Below are 21476 nucleotides of genomic sequence, written 5' to 3' on the forward strand. Positions count from 1 at the left end.
CAAACTAAGCATTGCATTCTTGCCCAATTCTCTTAATATGATTATTTCTTTGTTCCCTGAAATTTCAATCAGAAATCATTTGGTTGGTCACAGTTGAACCAAATTATAAAAATTTAGAATAACGTTACTGCCCATCCCCCTAACTGTTTACTTCTTGAAACCTTTAAATTTCCATTTGAATAAATAATAAGGAATTAGCCGATTTATCATAGAAGTGATTAACGTTCAAAACTATTTTTGGATTTTCTTTCTCAGAAGTAAAATTCAACTGAAGTTGACGACGTTGAACTTCATCAACAAGGGTAAGAAAATAAGACAGGTGCATTAAATTTGTATAGTCTAAATATTTCTTAAACAAGTACTTTGACTAAAATAAAATCATGTTAAGTTGTATTGCTTTATAACTGAAACAGTCAGAAGCAAAAGGGTGAAAGATGATTCCAAAGTTAAAATTTGAGAGACAACTAGTACAAATGGTAGGAGAACTTCTACTCAATTTTTGGAAAACAAATGGCATGTGCTGCTATAGAGCATGATTTGGAAAAACTTATCAATGAAAACCTACTACGAAAGATCTGAACGCGTTTTTCAGAAATCTTTAAAATGCCAACATACATCCCTTTACTTCTCACTGTCTCAACAGAAATATACGAAACCACTTTTGTAGTTTTTAAGAATTTTGAAACATTTATTGTGCTAAAGTTACTTTGTCTAAATTTATACAATTTTCAACCTAAAAGAAAAAAATCTTGTATTTAATGTTTTTTGGTATAAGTCCTTTAAGTTTGAAGAATGAACTATTACTTTTATGTAACTTTTGCTTCTAAATAACTTCAAAAACTCATTTGAGTTTTTTGACTTAGACAAAATACATATCTGACTCATGCACGAGCGCTTTACAACCATAAATTTTTCTATACATTTACAATATTTCCAAATATATTAGATTGAATTATCTATTACTTAAAAGCTTCAGTATTTCAATTTTATTTCACAGTTACAGGCCTCTGCTTTTGGCCTCATGTCCTAAAAAGAAACCAATAACTTGCATTAGTTTCTTTCGATGAAAGTTCAGCACAATTGTTTTGATGACTGTGGTGGAATGGATTTTGAAATGAATGAACATAACGAAATGCTTAACATAATTCAGTATTTGATGAATGAGTGACTTCAGCTCCGCTTCGAAATAAGTTAGTGACTTCTGCTTCACTGGCAAAGGGAGAAAAATGCCAAAACTTGTCTTACCTGCCATAACAATGGCCACTTATTGAGCTGTTGTAGCAGTTTTACCATTATTGAATTATTCTTTTCGAGATTTCTTCACCTTTTTAAAATCACAAAAGTTTTTCTGTGCAACAGAATAGAATGAAGAAGTATAACAAATAAAGAAACAACAATTAGTGTCGTGGATAGATGCGAGAATGTCTTGAGACCATTGGACTGATATTTATTTGACAGCTTGTGCAATGGTCTGTCGTTGTCCATTGGCATTCACCACAGTGTTATTGTTGTTTTGGTTATTTTCACCATTCCTTTGGCTATTCTTCTTACTTTTCATTCTCCTGTTCTGGAACCATATCTTGACTTGTCGTTCGGTGAGGTTCAAATTGCGCGCCAATTCCCATCGTTTCTGTTTGGAAACGTACGCGTTAAAGAGAAATTCTTTTTCCAGTTCCAACGTTTGGAATTTGGAGTAGGGTTTGCGCTTCTTCCTCACTGTCACATTACCCGTCCACTCCAAAGGGTTCGTGACAACCGTTTCGGAAACTGAAAATAAAAAAGAAGACAGTTATTAGAGTCATAAAATATTTCCAGGAATTTCAAAGCTGTTATTAATTTTAATATTAGCAAAACACATAAGTAGAAGAAAGGAAAGAGACCAATGATCCTAACGGAATCGAGACAAAAACAGCTGAGTGATAGTAGCGAGACGGTCACAATGGGGTTTCATTCGCGTGACTTACGAAACGTCTCTGTAAAGTCACCAACATGTTGCAGAAACTTACAAGTGTCAGTCCAGGTTTTCGTCATATGTTGACGTTATAGTAACGTCTTCATAACGGCACAAAGTGTTCTCACAATTCTGTCAACAACGTCGCAGAGACGTCACCTGAAATATGTCAGAAATGTGTCACAGTGTGACTCTATTAGACACTACGGTTAAGTCACTTCGTGACTGTGACCATTATGACTTGCAGTGACATCCCTATGACTGTGCCATGAAATGTTGTGCTACCAGATGATGTACGCAAGTGAAATTCGTTTGTTTTATGGTGTTGAGCAAATGTAGAGTTTTTACTTTTAAAAAGTGATCTCGGGACCACTTTATTCCATTCAATGACTTTCTTACAATGTTAGTGTGATTTTTCCAATGGCAGGCAACTAATTGACATTTATTAGCATTTTTGAACAGTTGCACCCCGAATTGAAATTTTTAGAACGGGGGAAATTCTCAAATTTCCGAATGAATTTCCTGTTTTACCGAATGATAAAAACGATTTTAATGATTAAAAATAAAATAATATCAAAGTTGCAACATTATCACCAAATTTGCCGAATCGTCAGCAAAATTTGCCAAACCAGGAAGTTTTGGGAGGTTTCAGTGACCTCCCGTGTCTTCCCATTGGAGCTCCTTCTATGCTTCAGCATATTTATATGTTTTGTTGGCAGTTTAATTTGCTTTAATATGAAACGATTGGAAAATCAGTTACAAACAAGAGTTAATTCGCTCCAATTAATAAGAAAATATTAGCTTTGAGGTTTAAAAAATATTAGTTAGATTTTAATTCTTTATAACGAAAAAGGATTTAATCTAAACCATAAACTCATAATGGATACATAAAACTCTAATTTTCTAAAGAAGCTTAACTTGTACTAACTTGAAAAAAAGTTGACTTTTATTTATAGCATCTTTTTATCATTCAAAGCTCATTGATATTCAAATATCCATTTCCACTGCGCTCTCTCTCAGGCAGAAAGTGAATGCAGTGTTTCGATTAGCTGGAATGAAATACTTCACAAGTTTTAAATTTTGAACGAGTTTAGAAGCAATTAAATTCGTCAGTGCTCGTTTTAAGAGAAATATCCCCAAATTTACGAAGATACATTCACAGATACAAAATGAAACTGCGATAAATGAATTTTAAGTCACAAAGCGACTAATACATAAGGCTTATTTTAGAAAAAAAAAAAGTGGTTACTTTCTTTGAGACATTGTATCATGAATGCAATTAAGCTGCATAGTTAAATAGAATTCAAGCGTTTGAGAATTTTGAAATAATTCCTCTATCGAATAACCATAAAACAGTAGGCTCCGTGCGGTTTTTTTTCTGAAAGACATTTTACCCAATAGATAACTAGTTCAGTATCAAGACATTATCTAAGAAATTTTCATAAAATCTCCACACTGATTTTTTTTTAATTCTTTAGATTTAAATTTTTAAATTTTTTTCATGGGTCTTTTAAAGTGACTTTCTGGAACGCTTTTGTGGTGATGAAACTGGGTGTCTTTTGATTTTTTAACTATCTATACAACTGTTTAAAACCAACTATTCCTTCTAACTTCGAATTTCCTCCAAAAAGTCATAAAAATTTATGGATCTTTTTACTCCTGGGGAATTTTAAAAGCTCAGTTGAATCCAATAGTTACTATACATTCTCAGGAACTTCTTCCGAACGTAGTTACATTGAAAAGTAATCTTTTGCGTATTTGAGATGTTCTTAAAGGATCGATATATCGAATAGTTGGGTTTTTACAGACGTTTAAAACTTCGTACGGTGATACTTATTTCAAAGGGTAAAATTTTTAACTATTCGGGAATTTCTTCAAGGCTTATTGTGCTAAAGATACAGTTTTAAAAAATTTGTGACTTAGATCATTTTATCGCATAGATGTTCGTTGCAATCTGAATGTAAGAGAATGTGGGCCAAAGTGAAATAACGTTGCTAAGTGGAATGGTGAAATATTTACTGTTTTTAGCTCGACCTAAGTGACGGTAATATTTCAACTATGTTGTAATACATGTATTCTATTACATTCAGGAAAAATTTACCTCTGAGAATCAAAGCATGTGATAATACAAGCAATATTCAAAAAATTGATGCACATATTTTATTATTTTGTTGTAGGTTAAAAATTATTGTGTCAATTAATTTATTTGTTCGTTTGTCTTTTAATTATCTATTAGTTTATTCATTCATGTTTTTATTTACTCAATCATTTGTTTGAAAAAAAAAAATATTTTCAACAATCAAATAGAAAATATTTTATTTGAAAAACATTTTATTTCTTTTTCACTTTTCCCCGTGCAAAATAAACAAAATTTTCAAGGTTGCTAGGGTTTTTTTTTTTTTTTTTTTTTCCTTTTTTTTGAGGTGCAAATTTAATGCTGAAAATTAAAAAAAAATGTTTCAATGCAAATTTTATGAAAAATACATTGTTTCTTATAATAATACATAAGGTTTATTTTAGAAAAAAAAATGAATTTAGCATGGAACGTAATTTGCAAAACGAATTTCCTGTTAGTTCATTTTGCAAAAGGTAAGTGACATTAACCATTTCATTTTGCTCCACATTTAGCTACTTAACTTTTTTACTTATAGAAGTACTTCTAGCAAATCAACAAAATGGATAGAATCACCAATCTGAAATGTCATAATGACGCATTAGTCAATGTTCAAGAAAATGTTATTATCCCTTTGAGAACAATGGGACATATATATGTTTACTAAGTTCAAAATGTGTTCCGTTTATTACCGAATGCAAATAAATTGTAAATTACGTTTTTTTTTTTTTTTTTTTTTTTTTTTTTTTTTTTTTTTCACGTTACTGAGACACTTTGATGTCTTGTACTACAGTCGCGCCCGTTTATAGCGAAGCCATATGTAGCAAATTTAGGATCATTACATAATAGCTTCAATTCCCCATTACCTTTTGCTTTGTATTGTTTAACCATTGATAATGAAATTACGGCCCTAACGTAATTTTTATTTAGCCCCTTCTCCGACTTCGTTATAAACAGCATAAGGGAAAAAAATCACTACTTAAAAAATATTGTTTTTATTTATTTTATTTTATGTATTTATTTATTTTATTTTTTATTATTTTTGAAAACATCGCAAATTTCCAAACTGAAAAGTTTACGGACCTCAAAGGGCTAGTCTATGCAATTAATTTATTAGCGTATAGTAAGTTTATTTAAACAAATGCAAAAAAATATCATTTAGAAATCTAAATAGTAAAAGACACATTTTTCTGTCAAAAGATAGTTGAGAATCGTTATTTTAGGGTGGAAAAAACAATAATTGAATATCGCAGTAATATCGGAACGTAAACCACCTACGAAGTGAATTGACCTCTTAGCAGTCCCCGGAAGCTGTTAAAAGGAAAAATCTTGCCACTTGTGGCTATGGCCCATGGATAGGCAATGGCCGTAAAAGGGCCATAAACTTTGCCTCAAGCGCGAAAAGCAACAGCCGCTCTTCAGGAGCGCCGATAAAACAACCAGCGCCAGCAAAAGATGGTCGACCCCCGAAAAGCTCAGATGGGGAGGATATTTTTTCTTTTAAGTCCTCCCTCTCACCTCTTTCAAGGAGGTGAGCAAAATTTAAAATTTTGCGAACTGAAAATGGAAACGGTTATGAAATTAAGGAGAAGAGAACTACAAAAATGTCAGAGCAGGGTTGCAGTGGGGCGGGACGTTCTAGTACTTTTCTGTTATTTTCCTGGAACATTATTTTAAGTAACTCATATATATTTTATTTGAGAAAACTCATTTCTCCTCAAAACAGACTAATTTGAAATTCGGGCAAATGAACTTGACGAACTATATAAAGATTATTTCAATTAATCGGGGTCATTTGTTGACTTGTAGAAAGTTTTAGTGATTAGTATTTCAGATCATGTTTTTAAAGAATCATTTTTATTAACTGATAAACCACATAATACATTTTTTTTTATTTCAATGTTGTTTATGTTTTCATTTTAACTAAGTAAAATACATTTGTTTTTAATTAATCTATCTTAAAAGCAATGTTGATGTAAAGCCATTTTACTGAACTTAATTATATATCATTTTCGTGGAGGATTCCCTCTACCTCATCGAAGAATAAAAATCAGCCATGGTGACGACAGTTTTTTTTTTTTTTTTTTCAATTAATTTATTTATTTTACTACCGTCTTGCATTCCGGTAAGAGAAAATCTAGCATTGAAATGGAGTAGTGCAAACTTGATATTTTGAAAATAAAGAAAATTGACATTTTGAAGGTGTCCTATTAAAAAATCTTTTTAAATAAAGTCCGAATAAGAAATTTAAAACATCGAATCGTGTAAAATAACTTTTAAAAATAATTTAAACAGGCAGCGATGTAAAATATATTTTATTTTAAAGACTGTTCGGAAAAACTCATTTCGTGAAAATGATTAACCATTAAACATCAATGACATCACCTACAGGGGGGGGGGGTAACCAGAAACCTTGTTAATTTAAAGAAAAGAAAAATACAACGGAAGAAAATGACTATGTATTATTTCTGTGATATATGTTTATATTATTTCTTGAACTTTTGATTATTGTTTCGTTATTTGTTAAATTTCAACATGCATTCTCCTTATTCATAAGATAATGTTAATTTTAGTTTCCTCAAATAGAAATAGAAAATAATTTAGAGTTTAAAGTAACAAGGAGGTCCAGTTTATAGAATACATAAATTGAATATCAATAAAACTTTTTTTTTTCAGTTAGTGCTATTTGGAGACTAAAATGATTCGATGAAAACGAGTGACGAAATAATTTATCGTACATTGTAAAATAAAATCCTGAAAATCATCATCAAGTTATCTTCTGATGTTCTTTTCATAGCGTTGCATCGCCAAAAAGGATGTCAACTTGCAAAAATCGATTTTCCGTTTTTCGTTCTTTACTATATGGGTACTGATTGACATTATAACAGTTTTGTATCCTCTTCGAACCCTCCAGGGTCTTGAGGGCACCTCGCAATTGCGACACGATAAGCCCGTCGCTGTTTTTGGCACAACGTTTTGATTAGACGCAATTGTTATTCAAAGAAAGAAAAACTACGGTCGGGTGATCTCCGAGTTCAGTTTAAACCATTCCAAGTTTAGCATGATAGCAGAAAGGAAAAAGTATTTCTGATGCTTTTTATTTTATTTCTGTATTTATTTATTCATTTATTTATTTATTTAGGGGAGGGTGGTCCAAAGCGGGTAGGTTTTCGCGCTCGAAAGGCTCGAAAATTACATTTTTGTATTTTTTCGTAACAATTACTTTTTTATTTCCTACAGGGTTCTTGAATTTCAAAATCAAAAGTGATTATTATTTCAAACCCAATATTTATTTATTATCAAACTTTACAAACATTTGAAAAACCCGCTTTGCCCTACCCTATTTCATTTGTGATAGTTTCAAAATGAAATTAGTGTATTTTTTTAAACAATATTCATTTTGCTGATATTCTGATTGCTCAATAGTATGGCAAAAATATTTTTTATAATTAACGAATAACGAATAATTTTAATAATTTTGAAAATTTTTTGGAATAATTATATAATTATTTGTTTTCTATAATGTATAGAATAAATTTTGAACTTGAGGGAATCATTTGGTTAACGATGCAAAGGGTTAACGGTACATAGAGTCAATATGTTTTGCTATTAAATTGCAACATGGTATTCATTAGAAAGGTATGAAATTAACTTTGAAAATCCTGTTAACTACCACATATCAACGCAGTTTAGATGTTTTCAAGTAGTTAATGTAGGTTTTTTATGTAGAATACCTTGGTTGCAATTTTTCATACATGACTATTAAAAGTACTCTTTGGAGAACATATGAGGCAGTGAGAAACAAAGTGATGTATGTGGCAAAATTAAAAATTTGGAGATAGTCAGCACAAATGGTAGGTGAGCTTTCCTCTATCTTGGAGCAAGAGATAGTAATAGTAGCTTTATACAGCATGATTTAGAAAAAAAAAATCAATGAAAACCAACCTAAGAAGTTTTACTCAAAACTAGAAAATGTCCATTTACATCTCTTCGCTTCTCATTGCCTCATATATCACGTTCATGTTGATAAAAGCTCAAGGTAATTAAAATTAGTTTTTAAGATAAATCACTTTAAAGGGTTATGGTAGGGGAACCAGAACTCCAGATTTTAAGCCATATTGGAAATACTAGTATAGAAATACATAAATATGTAGGTAAATGACCATTATGACAAAAACTCTCCTTTAAGGAGACAATTCTGGCTCTCTTATGAACCGCACCCCCTTTTGAAACGAATTCTGACTGCGCTAGTTTTCATGTAACGCTATACATATTCATAACACGTAAGCATGAATTCAATGCCTTAGCCAGTGGGGGGAGGGTTCAAATGCCCCAGAGCCTTTGTTTTTAACATATGTTGCCAATCTTGACACGGTGTTTTTTATACAGGAAAGGACTGTTATAATCAGTCCCCTCCCCTCCCCCTGAAGGTAATCTCTGACTGTGCTAGTGGATGAATAATTAAGTTTCATTAATTAAAAAAAAAAACTGGTCACTGCCTTGTACCAGGGCACAGCCCTGATACGTCTTTTTCCTAATTCCCTTTTTGCTAGAAAGTGCAGCCAAGTTCTTCCTACATGCGAAAAACCTTTAATCAACTTTTTTCTCACAAAATGAAGATAAACATTAATTTGCCAAAAACGCGAAATTTCTCCCCCCCCCCCCCTCTCTCTATCTTTGTCTCTCTCCATCATTTTTTATCCCCTTAAAATTTCATTGCAGAATTTTGTTTTATTTATTTGCCTTTGTCAATGTATTTAATTGTTTGCTACTGAGATGAAGAATAAGTTAGATAATTTTTTGGGTCAAAACAAAATGATCTGCAACTGGCTAACTGGAATAATTTTACATTATTACTTTTTAGGAACATAATTTTACAAAAAAATTCAATAAAGTAAAAAATAATCGCATATTTATGAAGAATTGTCGAAATGTGTTGCATGTTTTTAACACAAATTTAGAAAAGAAAGGTCCAAAGGAATGCTTCAAAATCATAGAAAAAAAAATCCTTCTTGCGCCATTTTTTCTTTGCATCACAGTAGAGGGAGAAATGTTCCCTGTTGAAAGGGGGGCAAGCAAATTAAGATGGCGTCGCAGGGAAGTGTTCATTCCCACTCCCAAGTATCAGCTGACGTCATTCCTGTCTGAGTCAACCCCTCGGTCGAAAGTGTCTCCCCTCTAACCCCATTGTCAACCCCTGAAATGTCTATAAACAGTATCGTAGCGCCATCGAACGATAAAAAAAGAAAAGAATTTCTAGCAAGTGCTCTAGAAACATTCCTATATAGTTTACTTTTAGTTTAAAACGTTAATAGATCATATTATAAAATACTAAAAAATTATGACTGCTTCACAAAAGCACCCGAAAAGTACGGAATTTGTAGCAAAAGCAGAAAGTATCATCGTAAACATTTTAGTTTTGACCTTAAATATTAGCATTGTATTGGCCCATAGGCTTTGAATAATAATCGACAAAATCTAAATCACAAAATATTTTTTCAACTGAATACAATACAATCAATTACATAAAAATCATCCAATCAGTACATAAAACTAATATTTCTTTTTGTTTTCAAACCAGTACTACAAAAAAAAAAAAGAAAAGCATCTAAACCACAATCGTAAAACTAATTTGAATTTGAAATTTAGAAAAATACAAAAACTGCAGACAAAAAATGTCTGGTTGGTGTGAAAATAAACCTCAACTGTATTGTACTCGGATTACGAGCGAATGTGGGTTACACATTAAATAAAACTCACAACTTGTGCAAAGGTTGAATCAAATTCAAATTTCTTTTAAGCATGGCATGCAGCTGAAACTTCGAGTTAGGAGCGAAGATGGCTTAGAAAATAAATTAAGCTCTCAGATATTACGGATGTTGAATCCAATTAAAAGGGTTTTTTCTGTTCGTTTGAAGACAGCGTAAATTTTCTATTTGAAACGAATGTGGCTTTGACAATAAATTATAAGTTATCAGTCAATAAAAATGTGAATAAAATTCAAATTTCTCTTAGACATCACATCTAACTCAAATTACGAAATGAGATGAATTGTGGTTTGAATGTATTAAACCTACATTTAATTTAAACTCGAATAAAACTTCAACTTTAAAGCTAATGTAAACGTTAACTTAATATTTCATGCAATGTATGATACAATTATTTTATTTCTGCACTAAATATGTATTGATGCATTAAACATTTCAACGTTTAAAAAGTCATCACCTTTCACTGTTTTTTTATTTCAAAAAACGTATGCCCACTGACTACTTAAATAATGTTGAAATAGCAAATGCTTCACCTTTGACAAACATCTTTAACATTCAAATCCAATAAACTTTATGGGGACATGAAGAAAAAAGACTAAATCATAAATGTTTTATGCGCTACAAACGGGGTATTTTATGTGAAAGTAAACACTCAACTCTCTAAATTCTTTCATAAATGCAATAATAACCGTTACACAGCTCTTCCTCATCAAAAGGTTCAGAATAAAATAAAGATCTTTAGCTTCCGATGCCAACTCATAGAACTGATTTTTTTTCTTTGTTTTTAAGTGAAAACCGCAGGACGAGATCTCATTCGTTGGTATAGTCAAGTAGATGAAGCGAGTTTTGCTTTAAATTGACTCAGCTGAATAACCATATCATCAAATATTCTTATTCGTCATGGATTGGAAAGTGTAAACCACCTGCCCGTTTTGGCGAAACTATTCTACTGGAGCACGTTTGGGCTGAAATGCCTCGTAGATGCTTGAATATTCTCAAATGTATTCCTTGGGAGTACGAAGATGACTAGAGAGGTGTTTTGAGGTAGAAATTCTCAACAGTCAAATTTTGAGAATGTTTCTGTAAAATTAGATATTTAGTACTGTATTACACATATTTCTCGTCTTAGGCATTTCTTTATTAACAGTTAAAATTTAAAAAAAAAAATAGATTTTGTTGTACTTTGCTCCGTTGTTGGTTGGTGGGGCAAGACAAAAACAAAAACAAAAACTATCCCTCTGCACTTTTTCACTTAATATATTTTTTTTTCACTATTTAATAAAAATGTTTGCAGTTTCATTTTCAAAAAAAAAGGAAAATAAATTGAGGTAAATCAATAGAAATTGAAAATGATTGCACGATCGCCAGTAACTGATAATGTCATTGTTTTTAGCAAGCATACGCAGCCCTTTTCATTTTTTCTTTGTCCTTACAAATACAGAGAAACCTGTGTAAGTTGACCACTTGCGGTGCACTACTTTAGTGGTCAACTTTAGCAGGTGGTCAACTTATAGAGGTTGAATTACATGATAAAATCTAATTCTGTGCCTGAAAATAGCGGTAAACTTAGACAGGTGGTCAACTTACAAGGGTAGTCAACTTTACAGGTTTTACTGTAATTTAAGTTATAACGAGCAAAGTAAACATCGATGAGCTATTTATTTGAAACAGAAATCTAAATGAACTTTAACACGTTGTGTGCTTGCATTTGTTGGGTGTATTTTCGCACTCGTGAAAGCCCTGATTTTAAACAGTATTGTTCATAGTATTTCTAAACACCATGTTCAAAACAAACTGATTTTTACCACTTATTTAATTTAAAAGAAAAAATATATATTTTAAAGAAAACTTCTTTAAATTCTTTGAAAGCATTTTTATAAAATACCAATATTTCAAGGGTAATAATAGCTGGAAAATGTTGATATACTATCAAAGTATAAAAATGTTTTCAAATGCTTTGTTCAAAGCATTTTCTATTCTCTGTTCCATATTAAAGCAGAAAATTTAGTCTTTTTCAGTTCATTTTTTTTTTAAATTTTCAATTGATTGAAAATCAAACAGATTTCAACGATCATCTGAAAATTTCGTAATCATAGAAATTTAAGGCATCCGAAACGTGTGAAAAGTTCAATTTCAGTTTTCTCATAGCAGTACGGAGTTAAAAACTTTTCGCGGGGATCGACTTTTATATTTGGTTTTCTTAACTGTTCAGCTATTAGATGGTTGTTTATCCTCTTTAGCCCTAAGATCTTACCTTCATTGTCTCATAAAACTTAAATTTTTTTGTGGTGGGGGGAAGCAGTTTTATTTTATCATACTTCTTGAAAGTTGAAAAGTGTAGATTCGATGGAAAAATGAAACTGCACTTATTCATTAAATGATAAAATTTTTATGTCGATATTAGCTTGATCGAAAAAAAGTAGTTTTCATTTTTGTAAAACTTAATTTGACGCGTTTTTAACACATGCACTATTATCAGTTATTTTCTTGTTTAAAGAATTCAATTGTTTGACCATTAAGAACAGTGCACTGATTCATGGGAGTCTCAAGGTCCACACATGAGGATAAAATATCGACCCCTCTGAAAGATTAAAATACATTTTTCTGTTGTCTATGATGTCGTTATATGAACGTAAAAACCATGAAAAATATTTAAGTTCCCGAAAAAGAAAATTCGAAATTTTGGTAATAAGTACTGGCAGTCGTATTGCTAGTATGTTTTACCATGAAATCGTACTCCACTCTAAAATTTTACGGTAACGTTAACTGAGTTGCAGTAGCTTTGTTAGCTAAAATTCTATTGTAAAATATGCATTGTAATTTTAGAGTGAAAAGGAACTTTACTCAAAATGAATTTAGAGTGCTACAAGTGTCCATTTTTGAAAATACAATTTCCAAAATTTTCTAGTCTTGAAAAAAAAGTAGATTTTTTGTAATAACTACTGGTAGGAAAATTATTTTCAAACTCGATTTTTTCTTCTTATGCATGACAGTCACCAAGGGTCCTGTGAAAACTCCATTTTTTTGAAATAGTCGATGCAGAAAAATAGAAATAAGAGAGTACATTTAAATACGTTACATTCAAAATTTCACCTTTAACTCAACGTATCCTCCTTGAACACCCTTAAATAGCAATTCAAACCATCGCCACCTCAACACCCCCCCCCCCTCCTCCTCCTCCTCCGTCTCACGCACACACCCATTTATACGTTACTAACACATTAAAATTAACTTTAAATTTACAAAAAAAAAAAGAAACCTTTATTCCATATCGTTTTAGTAACTAACTGATGATAAACACGATTTAAAATCATTTAAAGTTTTTAAATTCAAGAACAGCTGCAAATCTAATATTAAAACAGACGCGCATGCACATTTAAAATGTTAGAAATATTAGTTTTGGAAAAATTTAGGAATGTTAAAATATTTCATGTGTGCAAAAGATACTAATTACCTCCGTCTTTTTAATTCTACTTTTTCAATAGATACTTCAAGCTTTTTAGAGCAAATTATTTTTAATAAATAGGTCAATAATACTCATCAAGATAACTTTCATGCTTAGAAAAATATTTCTATGTAAATAAATACTAAAATAATTCTAATGTCTCATGCGTTAAAGCAAGAGGTATTAATTTATTTCATCACTTAAAACTAAAGTCAATTTTTTGCTAAATCGAACAAAAAATTCATTATAATCCCTGACAACTTTTTCTTACATATTAACTGTCATAATCGAGGGTATTGTTGAATTTTTTTAAGCCTCATTATGGTAGCGCGAAATGATGTGGTTGAAAGTTAATGTTTTGACTTCACAGGATTTTGTTTTAACTAACAGTGCACATGGAAATTACTATATTGTAGAATGTTACATATATTATAAATTTTTGGATGAAAACTTGAAGGGGGACGCATAGTCCTTAAATACCCAGGTCGATTGGAAAACCCGATTGATTTGATATACCCGGTTAATTAGACGCCCGATGATTGGATATGATCCGGTTAATAGGGCATCCTTTTTTTGGATATCTTTGCAATAACTATCCGGTTAATCAACGATTTTTTTTTTTCTTTTTTAGTAGTAGCACTTGAAAGACAGATGAATTCGGAACTAATAATCGATACCCGTGCCAATCTATAATAACTTCTGCTAAAAGGGAATTCTTTTATTTTTAAACCACAGCCTAAATATTAACAAATCATAAAACTACTTGAGATATCTCAATCACGTTTCTAAGGCAATCACACTTAACTGCCAGCCATAATCATGTCAGTAATAGTGAAATAAATTCCGCCGAATCACTTCCCTTAAATCATAAAAGGGAGGGATGAAAACACTCTTAATTGACATAACCACCACAGCCTATAATTGACTCGATTATAAATGCAGACATGAAAGCCACTCTTCGATGAAAAATGGCGGCAACTGCGAAAGGGTTTGAAGAGACAATCGCTCAAATAGCTGCTTTGACGGAATTTTTGAAAAGATTTGTTGATTTTCCCCGCTGCGCAAGGAAGCGGTAATAAAATCTCCCTTATAGTCCCCTATTTAGACTTTTCGCTGTCCTTCAAGCACTATTAGGAGGCCGTAAAACCTTTACAAAGTACAAAACGTTAAAGCAGCGTGAAATGGGAGCTGCTTTCCCAATAGCTTCAAGATCTCATAAAGGATCCGTACAAACATGTTTTAGTTAAATAATTGAAGCAACGGGGGAAAAAAGGAACGTGAAAAAAAAATTGACTTCGTTTTTTGTGTTTTTGACGTAACCGTGGAGGCTCCAGAAATTCTATTAGAAAAAGTGCATTGACGTTTTTTAATACACTGAAAATGTTGGACATAGTTCTTGTGCAACAACTTGTTTAACAAGCTATGTTTAGCATTGAGGAGTGATGGAAAAGGAGTACGGTTGATTTTATCGCTTCCAAGAATTTATTCTGGAAGCGTCCTAAAGATACCATTTTTTTCACTCGACTTTTTCTTTTTCTTTAAGATTCAACGCGTTTAATATGGAGTAAACGAACATAGAAGAAAGTAATTATATTTTGGTATCAAATATTAATATGCTTTCTGGAAGCTTCAACAAGCTCTACTTTTTCGACATTTTATGATAATTATTTTTTGCTTATAAATAATTATCACCCTCAAAGCCTCCGACTTCCAAAAATTCAAGGGGAATTGGTGGCACGGGGCACATTGAGCATTAAAACGTGGTGAAGATCATGGAGATAGTACCACGCACACAGAATAGATAACAGGTAATTTGAATGAAAAAATTGAGGAGAGGCAATGTCACGTTAAAAAATTAGTTGTGCATTTTTAATTAAAAGGGATCACAGTTGGAAATTTTCAAGAAGGGATCTAAACCCTCGAATTCCTTTGTCTCGGCTGCGGAACAGAAACATTTTGCAGGATCACTTTGCGCCATGTAGCCCGTTAAATTTCGTGAGTCATTAAAAAAAAGGAGAAAGAAGAGAGAGAAAAACATTACATCACGTTTATTCATATTAAAATTAGATATTGTAAAATATGAGACTTCTACGTGACCAAGGTTTCACGTTTGCAGACGTCGGACTTTGACGGGGCGGGTATAATGTGCTCTCTCAACCAGGAACGTTTAAGGGTAGGGAAAAGATTATTATTAAATTTGCGTCACACAAAGCGAAAAAACTAACAACAATTTGACAAACGCGTATCTACAAATTACTGGCGCTCCGTACAATCTCTTAGTTATTCAATCTCTCCAGAAATTATTTTCAAGATAATAATAATTCGAGAGAATACTCAATGCATACTTTTTAAATTTATGGTTATATCTTATTAAGCATTATGAATTTATTTTTGATAGCAAGGAGTATGTATAATGTGCGTATAAATATATATAGATTTTAAATCAAACTTCAAACATAAAGTATGCATGTCAGAAAACTGAGTTTTAAACTTTAATATTAGAACATATAACAAAATGAAGATTTTTTTATGACTTTCAGCAATTTGAAAATTTTATTTTCTAAAAATTTAATTAATAACAGGCCATATTCAAAAAAAGTTATACAAAGTTTTTGCAATGTCATGCATCTACTCCTATTATTCTATTGATTAATATTGTGTGGAGTGTTATTCAAAGCCAATTGTTTTTATATTTTGCAGTCTAAGAAGCATTTTAAACGCATCTGCACCTGTATAAACACTTAGATATATAGTATGCTTCAAATAAAAAAAAATATGATGTATTTTTTCATATACGATATCAATGTCATGCTTTAATGTTTGTTATAGAGGAAATTATTATACTATAGTTTTTACTCGTATCAAGCATGCATATTGCTAAAATTTTGATAGAAGTATGTTTTTTTAAATTTTGTCCTTCATTATTATTATTTTTTTAAAAATAGCTGCGAAGTATTGTATTAATGAAAAAATATATGTACATATATATAAGGTTTTTGTTATTGTCTATGTTCATTCTTTTCAAAAAATCTTTCGGTGTAAAGCAGGATGAAACTCAGTTTCGTGCTACTGAGAAATAAAACCTTTCTCAAAAAATTCATAAGTAATAAATATTTAAGTGGTGAAATAACGAGTTAAAAAAGTGGTTAAATATCTTACTTTTTCTTTGTTTTTCAATTCACATATACGGCAATTGTGCAACGCAACACTTAAAAATAGCGGTAGAATTATTAACCAATTAAAGCAGTTTAAAAAACAGATGGCAATCATTCTTAATAGGGTGGTCATTAGATCATTAGTAAGCATTTTAAAAAGTTTATCAGTGATATTTTGTTTTTCCCAGATAAACGTTTCCGTCGACTTTTTAGTGGAGACTCTTATGACTGTAATGAAGAAATTCCATGTATATTAAATGCAATAAATTGGAAAAAAAACTGTGCGAAACAACTCTTCTTTTTTTTTTCCTATTTTGTTTAATTTTATGAATGGCTCTAAAATTCATTGCCAAAATAAGAAAAAGGCCATTTAAGTTAAATGAATGTCCATAAAACAATGTTGTATAGAGTCGATAATCAGTGATGATGTGTTAAGTCATATTTGGCAGATAAACAGCAGTTATTTCTATCCCACATTAAAATTATTGATTTAATATTGGTATTATATCCAAGTACTTCAGAAACATTTATATGAAGTAGAAGTATTGAATTTTGAGAATTATTTATTACTCATTGCAAATAGAATGCATATTTGCTGGGCGTGTTGAGAGTAAAGTTTTTTTCAAAAAATAAGAAGCTATACGCATAAAAATACCATTTTGCACACTTTGCAACAATTTCTTCATACGTTAAAATCTGACAAAATGTTTATGATTTTAAAAAACATTTATTGCAACAGTTTCATCTTTGACTGTGAATAAAGTGCCGAATCCTTAAAAATGACAAAAATTTATGATATTTTAACAATAAAACCTGTGCTGTTTATTGGAGTGCAGTTTCCCCCCCCCCCCTATTTTATCAGAACATAGCAATTACATGACACTTAATTTTACTGTGAGTAATTATATGGACGAATTTGGTTTGACCTCGGTTCTATCGGTGAGAAGTAAGAGCATAAGAGATAACTTTTGATAACAATAATTATTGACATTTAACTATAACTCTTGAGTTTTTAAAGAAGTTTTCTAAGAATAAGAGGCGTTTGAGTTGAAAAATATTTAATCGTTTTAAATTGGTGCATTAAACGGTCTTTTTTTTTTTTATGACTCAACTTTTTTTTTCTTTTTCAGACATTTTTTGAAAAGTAAAATCTGCGAGCCAAGCATTTATGCTCATATTGATAACTGATTCTGTTGAGTGTTATTTTAATAAAATCTAAGTTTTTTAAATGATATTTCGTTTTGATTTTTATCCATCTTTCTGCTGTTTTAAATGATTAATATTATACACTGAATTGCTATCAGGATAGACCGACCAGTAAACAAACACATAAGCACAATTTCATTTTTAAAAATTCATAACATTGTTAAAAACGGCAGCACTTTCCACTTGATAATAAACACATTATGCCTGATACATGTGAATTTTTTTTTAAATTCGTTGAACTTATATGGTTGTAGTCAGGTGCTTTTTTTTTGGGGGGGGGGGGAGCTGAAATGAAAAAAGAACACAACCTAGTAAATGAACAGGTCTAATAGAGGACAAACATATTTTTTCGTCGTTTCAGTTATGCCATTGTGTAGAAGAAATTTATCAACCTATAAACACTTTTTATGCCTAGTTAAAAATTCAAAAAATAATAATCGCTTTGGTAATAAAATAAAAAAATACTAATTGTTTATTCATTGGGGAGGGGAGGATTCATTCACTGGTCGGTCTACCATAGTGCATAGTAAATTGCTACCATTCATTGTTTCGAAACTCCCACAGTACCACACAAATAAATAAAAGTCACCAGTACCTGCGGGTACATATGTCGGCTGTGGATGATTCTCAGCTGCTGCAAAAGTCCTCAGGGTATAACCATCCGAATGCGTGAATCCATCCATGGGGGCTCGCGCCCTGTCTTCCGTGGAGAGATAGGTGACAGCCTGTGGTGCGTGGTGCTCCATATGCCTGCCGGAATACGGGGCATAGTTGCACCACGTCTGTGGCGCGAAAGTCTGGCAGGCGTCTGTTGCAGACGTGGCGACCGTGCTGGGTCCGGCACTGGGCAGGTCGTAGCTGTTGGACCAGAATTTGATGGGGGGCTTCCGATCCGCGGACGCCCTGCCTGCGTGGTGGTCGTTGTAGTAGTAGCTGGGCGTCACGCCCTGGTTGTAGGACTGGTGGCTCTCGAACGCCGAGTGGTTGTCGTAGCTCCCCCATGGCTGTGGTGGGTGGTGGTGGCTGTGGCGGATGACACCCCCCGTTCCCTTCCACCACTCCTCCGCAGTCGGAGTGACCGTAAGCCGAGACAGCCAGGCTGGACGCAGCTTGGACTCGCTTAGCAGGAATGTGCAGCGGGCCTGTGCTGGCGGACTGTGGCACCACTTCGACGCTGGAACGGCTGTTCGATGTTTCTTCGTACAAGCTACCATTCATCATAGCACTCGTCGACGACTCGGCCTGAGAAAGAGCAAGCATTGGGCCATGTCAATGAGATTGAAGCATTTGAGAAAAATACTGAGCACAATCCACGGAAACCACCAGACAGTCCGAATAAATTTACAATTAATGTCCCCTCTGCTCACCGGTTCATTAAATTTTCAAAATATCACAATCCACGAAAACAATTTGACAGTTGAAGTTGAATGTACAGTTAATGTCCTGTTAACCGGTTCGTTTATGTTTTGGGAATATCACGTCTGCTTTGGTTTCAAACAGAAAAAAAAAAACACAGCAATGAATTGATTTTTTTCGCCGAAGATCGCTTCAAATAATTTATCACAGAGAATTCCAAAAATCGGACGGACTTCCCAGAGATTTTATGCTGGTGACTTGTCCGGGAGATGTCTTCCGAAGTTTAGCAAGAAAAAAAAAGATATCGGAGTTGGGAGATTTTTCTTTCCCGGCAACTTCCAGAATCCGCTCAACAAGTAGAAGAACGAGAGAAAGGTGCCGCACGGGTGCCGTCTTGGGGTTGTTGTGGCAGTAGCATCGATTCGTCCCTTCGCGATAGCCCGAGGCAAGTCTCTGGAGTTCCTCTCGATGCTGAGGTCGCCATCTAAATATGGGAGATGGTAGATTCGCGCAACGCTGCCGGATTCAGGGGCGCCCTCAGAGTCATGGCATTGGTCCGTTCTGGTCACGTGAGTCGCGGGGATCATTAAAAGTAATATATATATCTCCAAGTCTGGGTGCCTTCGGATCAGAGGGATGGTTGCTGCCGCCGCTTTTCGGAACTTCCTGTTGTTTGTTCTGTGCGACTTTTCGCTGCACTCCGATGGCTTTTTTTTTCCCCCTAACATCCCGCCTTCGTTTCACCTCGTGGTGACTTCTTTCTTCTTTCCCCTTCTTATCTTATGATTATTATTTTATTATGCTTTTTTTCCTACGTTTCCATTCATTGGTCTTTATCTCTCGTGCGTACATGTCGTTTACCGCTGCTATTTAACCAAGTTGTCCCATGTCAGTAAAAAACTAAACGCGGAATTTTTATGTCTTGTTTAACCCGTGATTACTTTGACCGCCTAAGGAAATAAATGAAAGTGAAATATAAATAATGACTCTCTTTCTCTCTCTCTCTCTCTCTCCATCACTGTCTCTCTAATTCATCAGTAGATGTTCACGTGGTTTTTCAGTAAAAGTATTTGTTCTAAGCTAATGTCGCATTTGGTAAAATTCGGCAATAGATCAGTAAAATTAATAAAAGTATTGAAAATGAAATTTGCTTTATTTAACCTCGATTACTTTGGTCGCCTAAGGAAATGGAAGAAAGTGAAGTACAAATGATGACTCTCTCTCTCTCTCTCTCTCTCTCTCTCGCTCTCTACTTATCATTACTCTATCCTTTCTCTTATTTATCCTCTCAATTTCTCTCTCTCTCTCTCAATTTTTTTCTCTCTTTTCTCTTACCCTCTTTCTCTTTCCTCTTTTCTCTTCTATTCGCTCTCTTTTTCTCTCCCCTATTTTCCTCTCTTCTCTATCTCTCTTCCGCTGTTCATCTCTCTCTCTCTATCTCTCTCTCTCTCTCTCTGAAATTCATCAATAGAAGTCTATGATATTTTTACAAAAATTAATGGTTCTAATCCATTGTTATTATTTTCTAAACTAGGCATTCTATTGTGTAGAGCGAAAGCATCGGTACGAACGTCTCTCTCTCTCTCTATCTATCTATCTATCTATCTATCTATCTATCTATCTGTCTATCTATCTATCTATCTATCTATCTATCTATCTATCTATAGAGGCACTATCGTTATTAGCTAAAAACGAAAATGGATGATTGAAAATAATCTGGATTGTTTCACACATATTGCACAAGAGAGATGGCATTAATATAAATGACTTTTTCTCTCTTTCGTCAATAAGATGTTTTAATTTAAAATATAATTTTGACATTATACATGCTCCGGAAAAATTAAAACTATATCATAAAATACAACTGGCAAGGAAACCTTTGGGGGAGGGGGAACTGAAAAGATAAAAAAAATTTCAGTAAACTTGACGAAAGAGTTAAGTTTTAATACTTCGTAGAAACTTACTAAATAATCTCCTTATTGGTTTTCTGGCTCACGGGTTACCCTTACTTTTCTCAGATAACCTGTTTTTCTTCGGAATAAAACTTTAGTTTTTAACCCTTTAAGGAAGCAGTGGTTCAACAATTACGGGGGAAAAAAAAAAAAAAAAAACAATTTTCGTGATAAATTGCTGAAAATTCTGTCCTTTTGACTTTATAATTGTTCAGTAAAACGGTTTATTTAGTTATTCGTCCGCTAAATTATTTTAAGTTCATAAATTTTCAATCGAACTATTATACTTTACTTAAAGATCGCGCTAAATGTATTTGCATTTGATATCTATGAAGTATTTTAAAACGTTATGAAATGTTTTAAAACATCAAAAAATAAACTTATTGATTCAATACCTCCATGGAAAAATTAAGATGCTATTCAACTTGAAAGTCAAATCATTCCAATAAATTTCCATACACTGTGATCATATGTAATTACAGAGAAAATAGCACATAAACCAAGCATATTATTGCACTTAGTATACATGT

At 32.7% G+C, this 21476-nt stretch overlaps 1 protein-coding gene across 1 annotated transcript in view; it reads right to left on the minus strand.

The window, feature by feature from the left end:
* Window positions 1-273: 273 nt before the first annotated feature.
* The window catches only part of LOC129222205 (homeobox protein abdominal-B-like), a 76323-nt gene continuing 55120 nt past the window's right edge, over window positions 274-21476 (minus strand). Inside the window, 3 exon segments of the mRNA XM_054856676.1 lie at window positions 274-1767; window positions 18234-18687; window positions 18689-18880. Coding sequence (XP_054712651.1) covers window positions 1448-1767; window positions 18234-18687; window positions 18689-18880 — 966 coding nt within the window. The 3' untranslated portion in view covers window positions 274-1447.

This window comes from Uloborus diversus, chromosome 5 (assembly GCF_026930045.1).
Source record: "Uloborus diversus isolate 005 chromosome 5, Udiv.v.3.1, whole genome shotgun sequence".
NCBI classification, from domain to species: domain Eukaryota; kingdom Metazoa; phylum Arthropoda; class Arachnida; order Araneae; family Uloboridae; genus Uloborus; species Uloborus diversus.